At 35.2% G+C, this 15,840-nt stretch overlaps 1 protein-coding gene across 23 annotated transcripts in view; it reads right to left on the bottom strand.

Moving 5' to 3' along the window:
- The window catches only part of KHDRBS2 (KH RNA binding domain containing, signal transduction associated 2), a 634,276-nt gene that overhangs the window by 248,427 nt on the left and 370,009 nt on the right, over positions 1-15,840 (bottom strand). For all 23 annotated transcript variants that reach the window (XR_010586373.2, XR_012434458.1, XR_012434459.1 and 20 more), the window contains exons 5-6: positions 7,481-7,608; positions 1,917-2,115 (exon numbers count right to left, since the gene is read on the bottom strand). Coding sequence is in view for 2 of the 23 variants with exons in the window: in XM_045391082.3 (XP_045247017.2) it covers positions 1,917-2,115; positions 7,481-7,608 (327 nt within the window). In the remaining 21 variants the exon portion in view is untranslated. The remainder of the gene's footprint in view (positions 1-1,916; positions 2,116-7,480; positions 7,609-15,840) is intronic.

Raw genomic sequence — 15,840 nt, 5'->3', positions numbered from 1 at the left:
CCATCAACTCAGCATGGTGCTATTATTTTGTTATTGAAACACTTAAACTTTTGTTTTTCTTACCCCTTGCAGAGGAATCAATAGTCTAAAATTAGAGCAGAGAGTAGCAGCTCTTGAGTGCTAATCGGGGTTGGGCACTAAGGATTTCAAAGATTGCAGCCAGCAGCCTATCAGCCACATATTAAACCTTACTCATTAAATTGTTTTCAGAAACAAAAATAATGAAAATATAATACAGGACAGGTTTTCATAAAATATGCTATAAACAGTTTTTCAAAAATATATCCATATACTTTTTACTATTATCAATAGTATGTTCTCCTAGATATATTTTGGGATGTCCGCCAAGCTCATAATACTTTTTCCTCTCTAAAAATTAGTGTCTCTCCATGTTGTCCTTGCGGCTGGGTCCCCAATAACTAAGTTTTTCTCTCTTCTTAATTTTAAAAATTGATCTGTTTAAGCCTCTATTTGGAAGACAAAAACACCATAGTGACAACGTACATAAAGATTGTTGAGCTAAACAGTTCCTCAAAGATAAAAGTGATCCTGCCACCCTTGTTGTGGATTTTTAATTCATTTAAACAAGTACTTATTTTTCACGTGCTATGTCTCTGGCAAGAAATGGCAGAACTAGGTCTAGTCCCTGAGTTTTTTTGACTTGTGGGTTTGTTTGCAGAGTAGAATATGATTTCTGTTTCTGGTTTTGCAATTTTAAGATTGTCTAAGTTTTTAAATATTAATACTTGATGTAGTAAAGATACTTAGATGAACACATTTCATCTGTTCCAGAAGTGGATTTTTACACTTACTTCACTCTTATAGATAATAGTCAATATTTCATATTTAAGCAGTAATATTATTCCTAAAAATGAATACATGATAAAATTAATATACTCTTAGTAATACCTATAAACTATATTCACTTTATTTTATAGCTAAGTTTTGACTATTAACCAGTCCATATGTTTTGAGTGCCCCATATGTGACAGTAACTGTATTTGATGAGTTTATGTTTAATGAGAAATAATTTATATAAGACGTTGAACAGGACAGCACGCTTATGGACAGTTGAATGAAACAAATACCTAGATCAGGAGATGGACATGCTGGAGAGGTTAAAGGCAAAATAAATCTTTTTCATAGTACAATGATCTGGCTTGCATCAGTTAAATTTAACATTTACAGAAGACTTCCTATTGTTACACTGTTAGTAAATTTTCCCTTTTTACAAGTTTCACAATCTAGTCTGAGAAATGAACACAAGGACCACAGTGTAATTAGTGGAATACTGACAATCAGAACTAAAGGTTAAAAGATGTTTAGATACATAAGATGACCAAAAGATAATAGTAGATAGGAAAGGAGGGGGATGCTTGGAAACATTGCATTTCGTCTGTTCATTGTATAATTTTTTGAATTTTTTATGCCAATCCCGTCTTTAATATGGTGAAAGAAAGAGTCAGGATATATAAATGAAAGACCAGCCACACGGTCTTACAATAGTCCCAAAGTGTATAATATAATCATATTATATTTGTCAAATATTTCTGAGTTTTATGCTAATATTTATCAAGTTCCGGAAATCTCTGAATACATGGCAATTCACTTTTTGTTTATAATTATTTCTCATTTGAAATCTGATCAAACTTCCTAAGGATAAGAAAGCCTCAGGATAGTTTGGTTCTTAAAATACAAGCTCTTTAACTTGCACTAACAGTGATGACACCTGTAAAACGAAACCTTTTCTCAAAATGCTCTCATTTAAACGCACTGCTTAAATTCTCTTGCAAATGACATTCGTTTCTGCAACAAACATTACCTGCTATATTCATGGTATATGAACGGTTTGAGACGTAGCTTGTTAACTAATCAATTGAACTCATCCTTACAACTTATTTCTTGAGAGTACTTACGTATTCTTCATAAGCTTCATGGGCTGGAGGAGGAGGCGCCCTGTATCCTGGCACTGTTGGTGCCCCCCGGGCTCGAGGGGTAGGGACACCTCTTGCTACAGGTGGCACTGGAAGGGCTCCACGGGTTACAGTGCTTCCTCGAGGGGTGAGAACACCTCGTCCAGGTGGTGGGGGAGGAGGAATGGCACCCCCACGGCCCCTAAGAGAAACAAGTCATGTATAGATGAGAAACAGGTGATGCGAGAAAAGAGACTATCACAGAAAAAGCTTTCATCTCACAGCCTCCATACAGTGAAAGAAATACACATTTCTCTCTCTCTCTCTCTCTGTGTGTGTGTGTGTGTGTTTAATAGAAATTATATAAGATACAAAGTGTGTTGATATCTATAGAAGACAATAATTGCAAATACTGACTATGATTAGTTCTTATAAAAACCATGTAAAAATACTTTGTTATTGTCTTTTACATAACTAAAAACCCTAAGCAAAGAAAAAAAAAAAACAAAGAAAAACCCACTCTGAATATAACCCCATTAAATTCCAAATTCTCCAAGAAGACACAAATCAGAACATTGTCTGATATATGACTCACTGGACCATCTCTGAAACTGAGCAGCTGGATGTCTACATCTCCTCTATGCTGGGGATTATAGACAGTGATGGGCAATGCTGTCATTCACCAAAAAAAAAAAAAAAAAAAAGTTGTCTGCACTTAAATAAAATGTGGAAGTCTAACCATAGTGATATCATTTTATTACAGCAGTTTAAGTTTGAGGTCACTTGAAATCACAACTCTGTCACTGATTTATCATCATTCATGTAACCCCCTGAGCTGGTGCAGTTCCTGACAGAATATATTTTCTTATGGTAACTATGGTGTTAGAGGAATACTTTAGTATCTGTAATAAAAATAATACACTGAATACTTTGTATTGCAGTTCTTGATACAAAATTAGCTTGCAATAAAAGTGTAAGATCAAATGGTTGTAGCCAATTTTTATGGTATTTTGAAGCTTTTAGAAAGGTTGAGTGTTTGTCTGAAGTCTTTGGGCAAAAGCACAGTTATTTCACTTTTTATTATTATGTCTGAAAGGTTGGCCTCTAGATAGCACTGCTTTCAGTGGGAACACTAAAGCTTTGGGAAAAAAAATGATGATCATTGGGATGTCAACAATCACAGTATTTGGCTGTAGCCACATATGGGGACGTAGGTTATGCTGTCTGCTATGAATAGCAGTCAGATTGCTCTTTCTTGCTTAAAGTAAAAGTGAGCTTTTATGAGTGAAGAATACGAATGCGGGAAAAGCCTTTAAAAAGTTTTAAATAGCTTATAGAGCTGATGAATAGAGAAATGATCAGATAACTTATTGTGAGTCTAATGTATAAAGAATACTCTCCTAGATTGGGAAAGGGTGAAACACAAAGACCCAGAGGCCCAGTGCTGGCTTCAAGTACAACATGGCTGAGAATACAGTATTCTGTATTATCATGATAATATATAAAGGGATGTAAAAACCAATTTTGCCTTCACTGCTCCTCCAAGCACATTTCCATTTCCTCATTAGCAAGATGAGCATATGTCCAGGTTTTAGAACTGTTGTCCTAGCTTCCTGTTCAGTTTAGCATTTTAACACTCTCAAAAGTATCCATGTGTGGACAATAAATTTATATGGTCCCCCTACTGTAAACTATATGCACAAGTCTTCACTATACTATTGAATAGTCATGGGTAAGTATTATAACTACCCAGGCTTGAGGTAGATATATTTTTCTAATGAGTAAAATGCAGATTTCTAAATTTTTAGTACTTCCTTCTGCTCTAATATTATATGATGCTCATCATATCAAATCTAATTTTCCATTTTCTTCCTTCATCAACTGACTACCAGACACAGTCCTAGCAAACCTGTCTCCTGAACCTGACTCATTACCTCTTACCCACTATGTTCTTTCCCTGGAATATTAACCTCCTTGTTCTCTCCTCCAACTTAATTCACATCACTTCTTTTTAGGATACTGCCCCTGGCTAAAATCACACCACAGGATCCTTTCCTTTATTTGTCTGACTTCCTCTACATTTCTGAACTGAGTGTTATCAGTCTAGTTCTTGCTTTCACCCCTCTTTTGAAAGTGCTCTTGGCTGAGATCACCAGTAGCCTACTGATTTCCAAATCCACTAGATTTCTTTACAGTCTCCATGCCACAGCACATTTCTACTATTTTTAAGATTGTGGACCATTATCTGGAAAATGTTTCTTCTGACTTTTATGACTCTGCTTTTCTCTACTTTTCCTCATTCCTCCTTCTTACTCCTTATCCTCCTTCACTGGCTTCTATTCCTGGACCCACTTTGGAATCTGGATGTACCCAATTTCTGTCCTTGATCTCATGGTTGCACCCTGCAATCCCTACCTCTGATGATGACTATAATCTCTTTCTTCCTAACACAATGCCATATCTTGGCTTGTCTTCCTTATATCAGAAGTTTCTTAACTTGCCTGCATGTTAAAGTGACTTGAGAATCTTTTGAAAGTTCCAAATTCCAGGCCATATCCTAGGCCAATTAAACCACAATCTCTGGAGACAGGGAGCTCCCAGTGATTCCAGAATACAGGCCAATTTGGGAACCACTGCCTTAAATGAATACTCTAATTTAAGCATCTTGACAAGCTTGTCATGTGGGCAGTTCTAAACTATTTTAAACATAAGTTGAGATATTAAGGCATGGAGAGTACAAGTTACCTGCCTGAGGTCACACCAGCCATCCACAAAGCTCAGATTATTTACAGGAATAATTATATTCTTCATTTAATTTGATCCTTCACCTACTCTTAATGATATCACCAATTTCTCATCAGGCTAGACACCAAAAATTTATCTTTCTCTTGGGGAACCCTTCTTATCCAACATCTAATTGGCATTAATTCATATAAATGTCAATCTCTAATCTGGCCCTATCACTGTCTATTCCAAATGCTGCTCATTGTTACCTGCCTTGGATGATGGACTCATTTTCTCATTGGCTCCCCTGCTATAAGATGGTTTCTCTGTCTCTGTCTCTCTTTCTCAATCACTGTAACTCTTCTGCATCATCCACAGTGATAACTGAGTAGTCTTTCATATAAATAAATATGATTACTATCCTTTTTAAAAAAACTCTATTAGTTCTATGTATTAGTTCTCAATGTGGTAAACAAAAGCCTTCAAAATTTACCCCTAATGTTTCATTTTCCAGTGACTGCACTCACTGTAACATGTAGTGGTGATATGTGTTTAGAGATGTCATATATTTTTATTCATCAATTATTCAAAATAAATTATTATTACAATATACAGATGTAACACTTTATTCTCTGGTGCACATTATTATTGGAAAATTAAAGTTATAGATAGGATTATTGAAATGCAAATTGTTTTAATTAAATATATTTTCAACAAATTATATAATTTAAAAATATTCTAGATATCATCTTTTTGAATGTAAGTGTAATTAAATAACTTCATACAGTAATAATTTCATGACTTAATTCAAATTAGCAACTGTTAACTCATGCAAAGTTCTCTTAGTAATATGATTTTCTATTTTGCAAGGCTATTTTCTTATTCATTTTAAATTGTAGATACAGTTCATCATACTGTTTGAAACAGAAGACAATAAAATTCTGTTTCATTTCCTCTCATTAATGCTAGCACCGCTAATGATATCAGTACAGCATTGGAAGTGAAATTTAATTTTTAACGTTAATTTAATTTTATTTTTATGTATATAGTATCAGATCTGTATGTTACATGGGATTAAACAGTAAAATCTTTCAATCAAATTTTTCTTCTAAGAAGATATATTAAAATCCAGACCATAATGCACTATCCTATATTCAATTATTTAAATGGATTGAAATCTTAGAATAAGGCTTCTCTGAAATTAAAATCTTATATGGTCCACTCAAAAATGCCAGATGCAAAATTCAACTAAGGGATATCAATAACAAAACAAAATCTATTACTATGATGATTTCATACTATCAAATGCAGATAAATTCATTATTTTAATGCCCCCCCCATTTTAAGGCATACGAAATAGAAAAGTGTGTGCCCTCCTCAGGCATCCTAAATATATATTTAGTTTCAACCACATAAAGCTGTAAAATTGGCATTTGTTGAACTACAAAAGTTGCAATTTCATATGATTTAACTTATGATTAAATCCATTAAAGATGACTAGCAATCATGTCTTTTTTACCTCATCAAGATGAGTTTAGAAATGTACACGGTTTTATAAAACACTCATCCCATAAAAAAGTACAGTATTGTGTTATGTCACATTAATTCTTAGCATAAACAAATGATCCTGAACAGCATTAGACAGCTTATTTTTGATTTTTTCAAGATAAAATATAAATAAGCTCTAGAACACATTCAGAAGTTTTGCTTTTAGTGAAACAGAATTTCTAGAGTTACCGCATTTTACCTCTAGTAAATAGTATTCCTTGATATTTTATTTGGTAATTTATCATTCTTTACTTTTGTTTCTGACCAGTGAGAAACATTTTGAGATATTTTTGATTTAAGTGTTAACAAACAGTGGCTATGTTGATAGTGGTGGTTGAAAGTATTTGAAGTATAATTTAAGTAAATAAACTGAATCTGAAAAATATCTTAGCATATCTTAAGATAATTTTTATGTAATATATGAAATAATATTTTAGATCTCTGTCCTTTAGAGATTTAAGGGCCAATTATAACAAGGTGAAGAGAATGATTAAATCACACAGTTGTTCTGTGAAGGCTATGAGTATTTTTTACTTTAACTCTTTTCAAACCAATGCCTTCTATTAAAATCTCAAACAATTCAGAATCCTGCAAAACAAATTCTAATACAAAAAGATACCAATTTCTTTGCAAATAAGCAAAATCAAATAAAATCCTCTCTGATCACCAAGAGGAGCTATAAGTACCCTCTGAACTTTGAATATCCTTACCATCAGCCATGCAAGAAGTGTTCTGGCCTTCTGGGCTGATGGCACATATGTTATCTGTATCTCTCTCTGTATTTCTATCTATCTACTTCCTTATCTAGCAAGACTATATCAATTCAAGGACCATTTAAAACACAGAAAAAGTTTACAGTTTTCTCTTCATACAAGGGTATCTTGGTTTGAAGAGGTGAATAGTTGTATCATCTGTGTGTTCTTATCCTGAGGATAGAACAGGAAAGTAGAAAATCTCCAGTTTGCTGCCTTATTTTCTCGGGGTAGTTGTTAAGAGTATAAACTGTGAATTCTGGAGTCAGACTGTCTACGTGACCCTAGGTTAATTTCCTACACCTTTCTCTACTTTAATTTCTCACCTGTAGTTGCTAGTTATCTCCTAGTATGGAGGATTTGGTGAGTTAATATGTGTAAAGCTCTTCTGTACCTGATAAGCTTTCATCGTTATTGTTTTTGCTGTGGTGGTAGTGATTGTGGCTGATGTTGCTGTTTACTGCTAGTGATAATCATGACATAAAGCAGGGCAGAAAAGGCCTGCCATCATCCTTAATTTATTTAAAGTAAGAATGAATGTACCTTGAAGGAGCTGTGGGAGCTATTCTGATCCCTCTGCCTCTAATACCTCGGCCACGACCAGAGTCCTCTGAGCCATTTAAGTAAGATAATTCACGTAGTTGTTCCTGACGAATTTCATCATTGTAGTCCTGGAAAAAAAAACATGATGTGATGAGTTAAAAATGGGACATGCCGTTCTCAGAGTTGGAAAAAAAAAAAAAAAAGAAACAAAACAAAACACAATAGGAAATAATTTTTTTCATTTGTTTCCTGGAACCTTATATGCAAAAATATAAAATGATATTTAAAAATGTATATATTTTAAATTCCTATTTTTATATAGAGAAATTGGAATTGCATATTTTATCAAGAAAATACTCAGCAGGACATCACATTAGATTTGCTGAGATGTGTTAGCTGGAAAAGGGAAGACAGCAACATAAAACAAAAACTTGGAATGTACTAAAGTTATGATTGTTAACATGACAATTACTAAAAAATAACTTCATCTGAACGAATGTGTGTAGAATATGAATGACTACGTGATACTCAAATAGTTTCTGATGCATAAACAAAAAACAGCCATCCCAAGGGTCCAGAGTAGACACTGAGCATGTATTACAACCATAAAGAAGTAGGATAGTATGTCTCTACTTCAGACCACCAGCAGCTGCAGAATCCAACTAAATAGCTTGATGTGAAATATTTATTTATTTATTTATTTTCATTTTTTATTTATTTACTTTTTTGAGACACAGTCTCTGTCACCCACGCTGGAGTACAGTGGCATGATCTCGGCTCACTGCAGTCTCCTCCTCCCGGGTTAAAGCAATTCTCCTGTCTCAACCTCCGGAGTAGCTGGAATTACAGGCGCACACCACCATGCCTGGCTAAATTTTTGAATTTTTTGTAGAGACAGGGTTTCGCCATGTTGACCAGGCTGGTCTTGAACTCCTGGCCTCAAGTGATCCACCCACCTCGGCCTCCCAAAGTGCCAGGATTACAGGCATGAGCCACTGCATCTGACCACAGTGTGAAATATTTAAACACTACAAATTTTCTACGAGTTCCAGTATTGGCCTAAGGGAAAGTGTGAGCCAGAGAAAAAGGCAAATTTCACAATAACAACCAGAGATTCAGTCAAAGTCAAAGCGACTTTTTCCTTTATCAGGGCAGAAATATACCAGCCAATTCAAGAGGACACAAGAGTGGAGCTGAATCATTAAAGGTAAATGCTACCTTCAAAAAACAAGTGCCAGTGTCACCTGTTTCTCTTTTTACTAATCAACACACACACACACACACACACACACACACACGCTCACACACCCCTGGTTGAATAGTACAAAATTGAGTAACTGGTTATTTGTGCCAAATGGCCAATCTGATCAATTATTTTTCTGGAAACATAGTTGAAGTGAAATCAATCTAGTGGCTCTTCTAGTGGTGAGGAGAGGGGTCCAGGAGTTAACACTATATTTGTAGAGGTTTGGCTAACAGCAATATTGTCTGAGGCCTATCTGTGAGACTAAAAATTAAGATTATCATCCGCACCAAACGATGTCAGTGTAGCTCTGCATACGTGTGGTACTGATGAAAACTGTGTAGGGTCACCCACACACCTCTGTCTAGAAAATGGCAGGGAAGCATTCAGCCTCCAAGGATTTCTTTGGCACAGCTTTACCTCGTGCTCTAGACACCACCTAGATTACAAGCAAAAAGCCCCAAAGCATTTCACTTATTTTTATTTTTAGCATGTTGCTTTCATGTTTATATTCTTCAGCACCTGATTATAGTGATAATAGCCTCAACACAGTTAGCTGACAGAAGAGCCATAGAGGAGAAAATTATAGTTTCTAACAAGCCGTATATTATTCAATTTCTACCTCCTAATTTTCTCATTCAAACAACTAAACTTAAGAAGAAACATGTCTATTATTTTATTAGAATCAGGAAATATAATGAATTGCCACTACTGAGTGAACTGACCAGGTACTATCAAAATGAAACATTAATCCCATAATTTCACAACGTAATGTTTACCAGTTTCAAAGGGGTTATTTGTAGCTTCTTCTCTGAGGAAAACACATAGATACTTGGGGTGCTTATGAATTGTAGAAAGATATGGATTGTCACTGTTGGCAAGACTGAGGGTTAGAATAAACATTTTAACAAATTGCAATTGAATTCAACATAGATAGAAGTGTACCTTAGAGCATAAATATTTTTTACACCAGAATCAGAAAATATAAGAATGTAGATGTGATCTTATTCATTTTATACTAATAAAGAATATGAAGAAGAAGAATGAGGAATAGGAGGAAAAGGATGAAGTCAAGGAGGCTGGGGAAGAGAGAGAGGAAGAGCAACATACTAATCAGATGGTGTCACAGACTAAGCCAATTTGTTCAGGATTCCCTGCATCCATATCCTTAGATAGTTTCCACCACACTGACTCTGGGATTTGCCATGTGATTTGCCTTAGCTAAAACATCATGACAAAAGCAGAGATTAGAAAAGTGCTTGCGTATTGGAGCTTTCCTTTTCTTCTTACTGGAAATCCCTATGCCACCTGGTGAAGAAGCCTAGACTAGCTTTCTGGAGGATGAGAGGTAACATGGAGAAAGGCTCCAGTCATCCCTGCTCTCCCTGCCATCCTGTCTGAGTACCCAGACATGACAGTGAGGATTGAATCTCCAGATATCCTAAGCCATCCTGTCCCAGTCAAGCTGGTGCAGTCAGAAAAATCACCTGGCCAACCCCAGAATCTGGAGAAATCGATAATAAATTGCTGCTTTATGCCAGTAAGTATTGTGGTGGTTTGTTTTGTGCAAAAGCTAACAAATACAGAGTGGACCAGTCAGCACAGTACATGAGAGATATACTTGAGGAGCGTACTTCAGCAGCCTTTCTCCAGCCCTGCCTAGAGGGGGAGTTCTTGGGTCCATGTGTGATCTGAATGTCTCTTGGAGCAGCTGTAGCCTTAGTTGGAGGCAAATATATCCAAATGTCATATCCTGGTGTCACTACAGTTTGAATTGCCCATTTAAATCTTTGCTCAGAGTCCATGCTCACCAATTCAACTGCATTGGAGTTCAGCTCCTAGACAGAAATCTAACATGGAGGGGATTTATTATTATTAATATGAATATTTGACACTGCAGGTTAATTCTTAGTGTAAGCAAAGCAACTAATATAATGTAACTGAATTTCTTATGAGTTTAGCTAGAGGGCTATGCTTTGAGAAATAAACCACCTGTCAGAGTTGTGGTGGCCAAGAGAATACAGACCAGCAACTACAGAGGTAATTGACCAAAGATTCCAGTTGCTGTGCTCTAAAATCCTGTTGCTTCCAAGGCTATGCTACCCAAAAGCTTCTCCCAGCTGATAACCAAATGTGGTTAAATGCTAACACAGATCCATTCCTGGCCACACAGGATTGCTCTAACTATGCCTCCAGGGATTCCTTAATAGCACTGCTGAACTTACCTTATAACTTCATTGCACCAGGGCAATCCATAAGGATTCCACCCCTCTTTCCTTGAGGTCAGATATTGTAGGGCGAGGGCTCTCCAGCCTTCTTTGGTTCCCTCTTTTTTTGTCACAAGAAGATTTTCCTAATATAACGCTTACATGTTTAATCCCATTATTACATCTGCTTCTTGGAGGACCCAAACTAATATATGGACTGCTGATAAAATCAAGTTCCTAAGATCACAAGGCTGAGAGCTTTGGTAAATCCATTTATGATAATGATAGTCGAGCCTAACCCATTCAACATACTTTATACTATGTATGATTAAATTGAACTGCTTGTTTCTCTTTTACTTTAAAGTGGCTAGAGAATGGTTAAACATGAAATTGACTACTGATGACCAAAGAGGGTAGTAATGAGTATTTTTAAGAAAATAAATTGTATGTTGTCCAATTTTTTCAATACTTTACTTAATAAGAAAATAACAAAGACTCATGAAGATGGGCAAACACAAACCATATCTTGAGCCAGAGATTGGAACAAATTGGTTGACACAGATAAATTGTGGCAATAATGAAAAGATTAGTGCGTTCATGTGTGTGGTAGAATATGAGAGAGATAATATGGGCAACCACAGGTCATTTAAGAGTGCTCTAGTAGAAAACATATGGTATGAATGGGAAAGGTAGAAACAAATGAAGTTTCTAGGTGCAGAAATGACTAGAAGTATAATGAGTCATTAGCCAGAGAAAAAGGGAAATGAAAAAAAATTTGAAGGTGGAGAATTTGTATTTGGTTCGAATAACCTTCTGTTTAAAATGTCAGAGAGACCTTCAGGCTTATCTTAGAAATTCAGATCTGGGTTAACGGAGTACATTTGAGTGTCAACTACACATACTTGTGATAACTGAAGGATGAAGACTGTCTAAGAAAACAGTAAAATTATGTATAGAGACAGAAATTTTCTAATCATAATTTTAATGCAAATTTATATCACAGAAAATAGATTGGATTAAGAAAATGTGGCACATATACACCATGGAATACTATGCAGCCATAAAAAAGGATGAGTTTGAGTCCTTTGTAGGGACTTGGATGCAGCTGGAATCCATCATTCTTAGCAAACTATCACAAGAACAGAAAACCAAACACCGCATGTTCTCACTCACAGGTGGGAACTGAACAATGAGATCACTTGGACTCAGGAAGGGGAACATCATACACCGGGGCCTACCATGGGGAGGGGGGAGGGGGGAGGGATTGCACTGGGAGTTATACCTGATGTAAATGACGAGTTGATGGGTGCAGCACAGCAACATGGCACAAGTATACATATGTAACAAACCTGCACGTTATGCACATGTACCCTACAACTTAAAGTATAATAATAATAAATAAATTAAAAAAAAAAAGAAAATAGTTGATTTATCAATTGCAATATTTATATCATTAAATGCTAACTTACCCAGATTTTTAATAAATTCTGGTTTTCCTGATTAGATAATCAAAACATATGCACCACATTATTTATAGCAATGAGGCACTTAAATGCTTCAAAAAAAAAAACACGGAAGAAAATTTTTTTTTTTTTTTTTTTTTTTTTTTTTTTGAGATGGAGTCTCACTGTATCACCCAGGCTGGAGTGCAGTGGTGTGATCTCGGCTCACTGCAACCTCTGCCACCCGGGTTCAAGTGATTATCCTGCTTCAGCCTCCTGAGTAGCTGGGATTACAGGTACCTACCACCACACCCGGCTAATTTTTGTATTTTTAGTAGAGACGGGGTTCCACCATCTTGGTCAGGCTGGTCTTGAACTCCTGACCTAATAATCCACCTGCCTCGGCCTCCCAAAGTGCTGGGAATACAGGTGTGAGACACCACGCCTGGCCGAAAACACTTTTTAAAATGTCCAAATCTAGGGATAGTTGAACTCTTAAATACTGTCTAGACTGAATATATTCTGTGCCTTATATTTTCAGCTATTAAATTTTTTATTTTCAATTATTATGGGTATATCACATGTGTATATATATATATATATTTATGGAGTAAATGTGATGTTTTGATATAGGTATATGATTTGTAATAATCACATCAGGACAATTGGGGTATCTATCACCACAAGTATTTGTCATTTCTTTGTATGGGGAACATTCAAATTCCACTCTTTTAGTGATTTTAAATTATATAATAAATTATTTTTGACTATATTCACTTCGTTGTACTACCCCAATGCTAGATCTTATTCATTCTAACTATATTTTTGCACCCATTAACCATCCCAACTTTCCCCCCTCCTTCCCACTATTCTTCCTGGTCTCTGGTAACCATCGTTCTACTCTATCTCAGTGAGTTCAATTGTTTTAATTGTTAGCTCTCACATATGAGTGAGGACATGTAAAATTTGTGTTTCTGTGCCAGGCTTATTTTGCTTAACCTGATGACTTGTTCCATCTACGTTGTTGCAAATGACAGGATTTTATTCTTTTTATGGCAGAATAATATTCCATCCTGTATACCAACCATGTTTTCTTTTTTCATTCATCCATTGATGGATGCTTAGGCTGATTCCAAACACTAGCTATTGAGAAGAGTGCTGTGATAAACACGGGCCTACAGAAATCTCTTTGATATACTGGTTTGCTATTTTTTTCCTTTTGGATAAATATACCTAACAGTGGAACTGCTGGATCATATGGTAGCTCTATTTTTAGTGTTTTGGGGAACCTCCATACTGTTCTCCATAGTGTTTGTACAAATTTACATTCCTACCAAACAGTGTATGATGGTTCCCCTTTCTCCAATTCCTTGCCAGCATTTGCTATTGCTTGTCTTTTGGAGAAAAGCCATTTTGACTGGGGTGAGTTGATATCTCATTGTAGTTTTGGTTTGCATTTCTCTGATGATTAATAATGTTGAGCATTTTTTTCACATGCCTGTTGGAATTTGTATGTCTTCTTTTGAGAAATGTCTATTCAGATCTTTTGACCATTTTAAACTCAGATTATTTGCTTTTTTCCTATTGAGCTGTTTGAGCTCCTTATATATTCTGGTAATTAATCCCTTGCCAGATGTGTAATTTGCAAATATTTCTTCCATTCTGTGTATTGTCTCTTCACTTTGTTGATTGTTTCATTTGCTGTGCAGAAGCCTTTTAGCTTACTGTGATCTCATTTATCCATTTTTGTTTTAGTTGCCTATGCTTTTTGAAGTATTACTCATGAAATCTTGCCCCAAACCAATGTCATAGACAGTTTCCTCAATGTTTTCTTTTAGTAGTTTCATAGTTTGAGTTCTTATATTTAAGTCTTCTATCTATTTTGATTTTATTTTTGTATATGGTTAGAGATGGGAGTCCAGATTCAATCTTCCTCATATGGTTATCCAGTTTTCCCAGCAACATTTATTAAAGAGACTGTCTTTTCCCTAATGTATGTTCTTGGTACCTCTGTCCAAAATGAGTTCTTGTGCATTATTTTTATAACATATATAATTTTCTAAACCCTGAAAGTTTTATATTATAGTGCTTTTTTTCCAGTCCTTTCTTAAGCATTAGGTCTAACTTTGAATTAATCTTCATTCATTAGTACATGAGTCTAGCTGAAACTAGAATATCCTGTTGATGTTTATTTGTTGCATGTGTTGCTGATGCTTCTGTTATATAAAATTTTCAAGATATGAGTAAACAAATTATTCCAAATTTACTTTGGAAACAACATCAGAAATATATTACATATTAGTTCACTTGAGTAGTATTAAGTTCTAAGATTTGGGAGTCATACAATACATATGAATGAGTGGTTATAGTTTTATAGCATTTATAAATTTTATGCTCAATTTGCTAACATAGATAATCATTAAAAAGTAAAAACATGAGTTCATAAATGGTAATGAGATAATTTATACTTACATAATATTATTTTAGTATTGTTTTATTACTTTAGTATTAAAACACTCTGGAGAGATAAAGAGTTAGAGATAGACAAATATTTACCTAAGTATGTGAATAAAGACAAAAGAGACAAAGGCAATTCCGAATGAACAAAGAGGAAAAATGAATTTCCAGTCATTAAAAATCAATACATAATAAAAAAAAATTAACATGTGTATTTCATTTTTCTGGAAAACTAGAATATTACAAAACTTAAATAATCCCTAGGCCTACCCATATTTTGAAGATAATGCTCCACTTGTCAAAAAAATGTAAGTTATATCTAGGGATAAACCTTAATGGTATGTTAAATAGAACTACAAATTACTGGGATTCCACACTTCAAATAGTAAAGAATGCTTTACTGTTTTGGCATATACCTGCAGTAAATGAAATATACACACTCTAAAAAGATTCCTCTTGCAAGATGAATTATAAAGTAGCTTTAAAAATGATGATTAGTTTAATCTTATGGCTTTGATTTCAGACAGAAAAGACTAAAGTTTGAGTGAACCTTTAAAATATCTACTGGGGCTTAAATAGCACATGCATATCATATATATATATATATACACACACACACACATATATATATACACATATATATAAATATTTTGAGATGGGTCTCTCTCTGTTGCCCAGGCTGGAGTACAGTAGCATGATCTCAGTTCACTACAAACTCCACCTCCCAGGCTCAAGAGATTCTCCCACCCTAGTCTCCTGAGTAGCTGGGGCCACAGGTACAGGCCACCATGTCCAGCTAATTTTTTTTTGTATTTTTGGTACAGACAGGGTTTTGCCATGTTGGTCAGGCTGGTCTCGAACTCCTGAGCTCAAGTGATCCACCTGCCTCAGCCTCCCAAAATGCTGGGATTACAGGCATGAGCCACCGTGCCTGGCATCATAGATATTTTTTATAATTGATCAGAATTTAAAATTTATTTTCCTATAGTGTCCAAATAATCTGCTTTTTTG

Source organism: Macaca fascicularis, chromosome 4 (genome assembly GCF_037993035.2).
Source record: "Macaca fascicularis isolate 582-1 chromosome 4, T2T-MFA8v1.1".
Taxonomy (NCBI): domain Eukaryota; kingdom Metazoa; phylum Chordata; class Mammalia; order Primates; family Cercopithecidae; genus Macaca; species Macaca fascicularis.
Note: the sequence above shows the minus strand (reverse complement) of the source record. Positions and strands in the feature narration are given on the sequence as shown.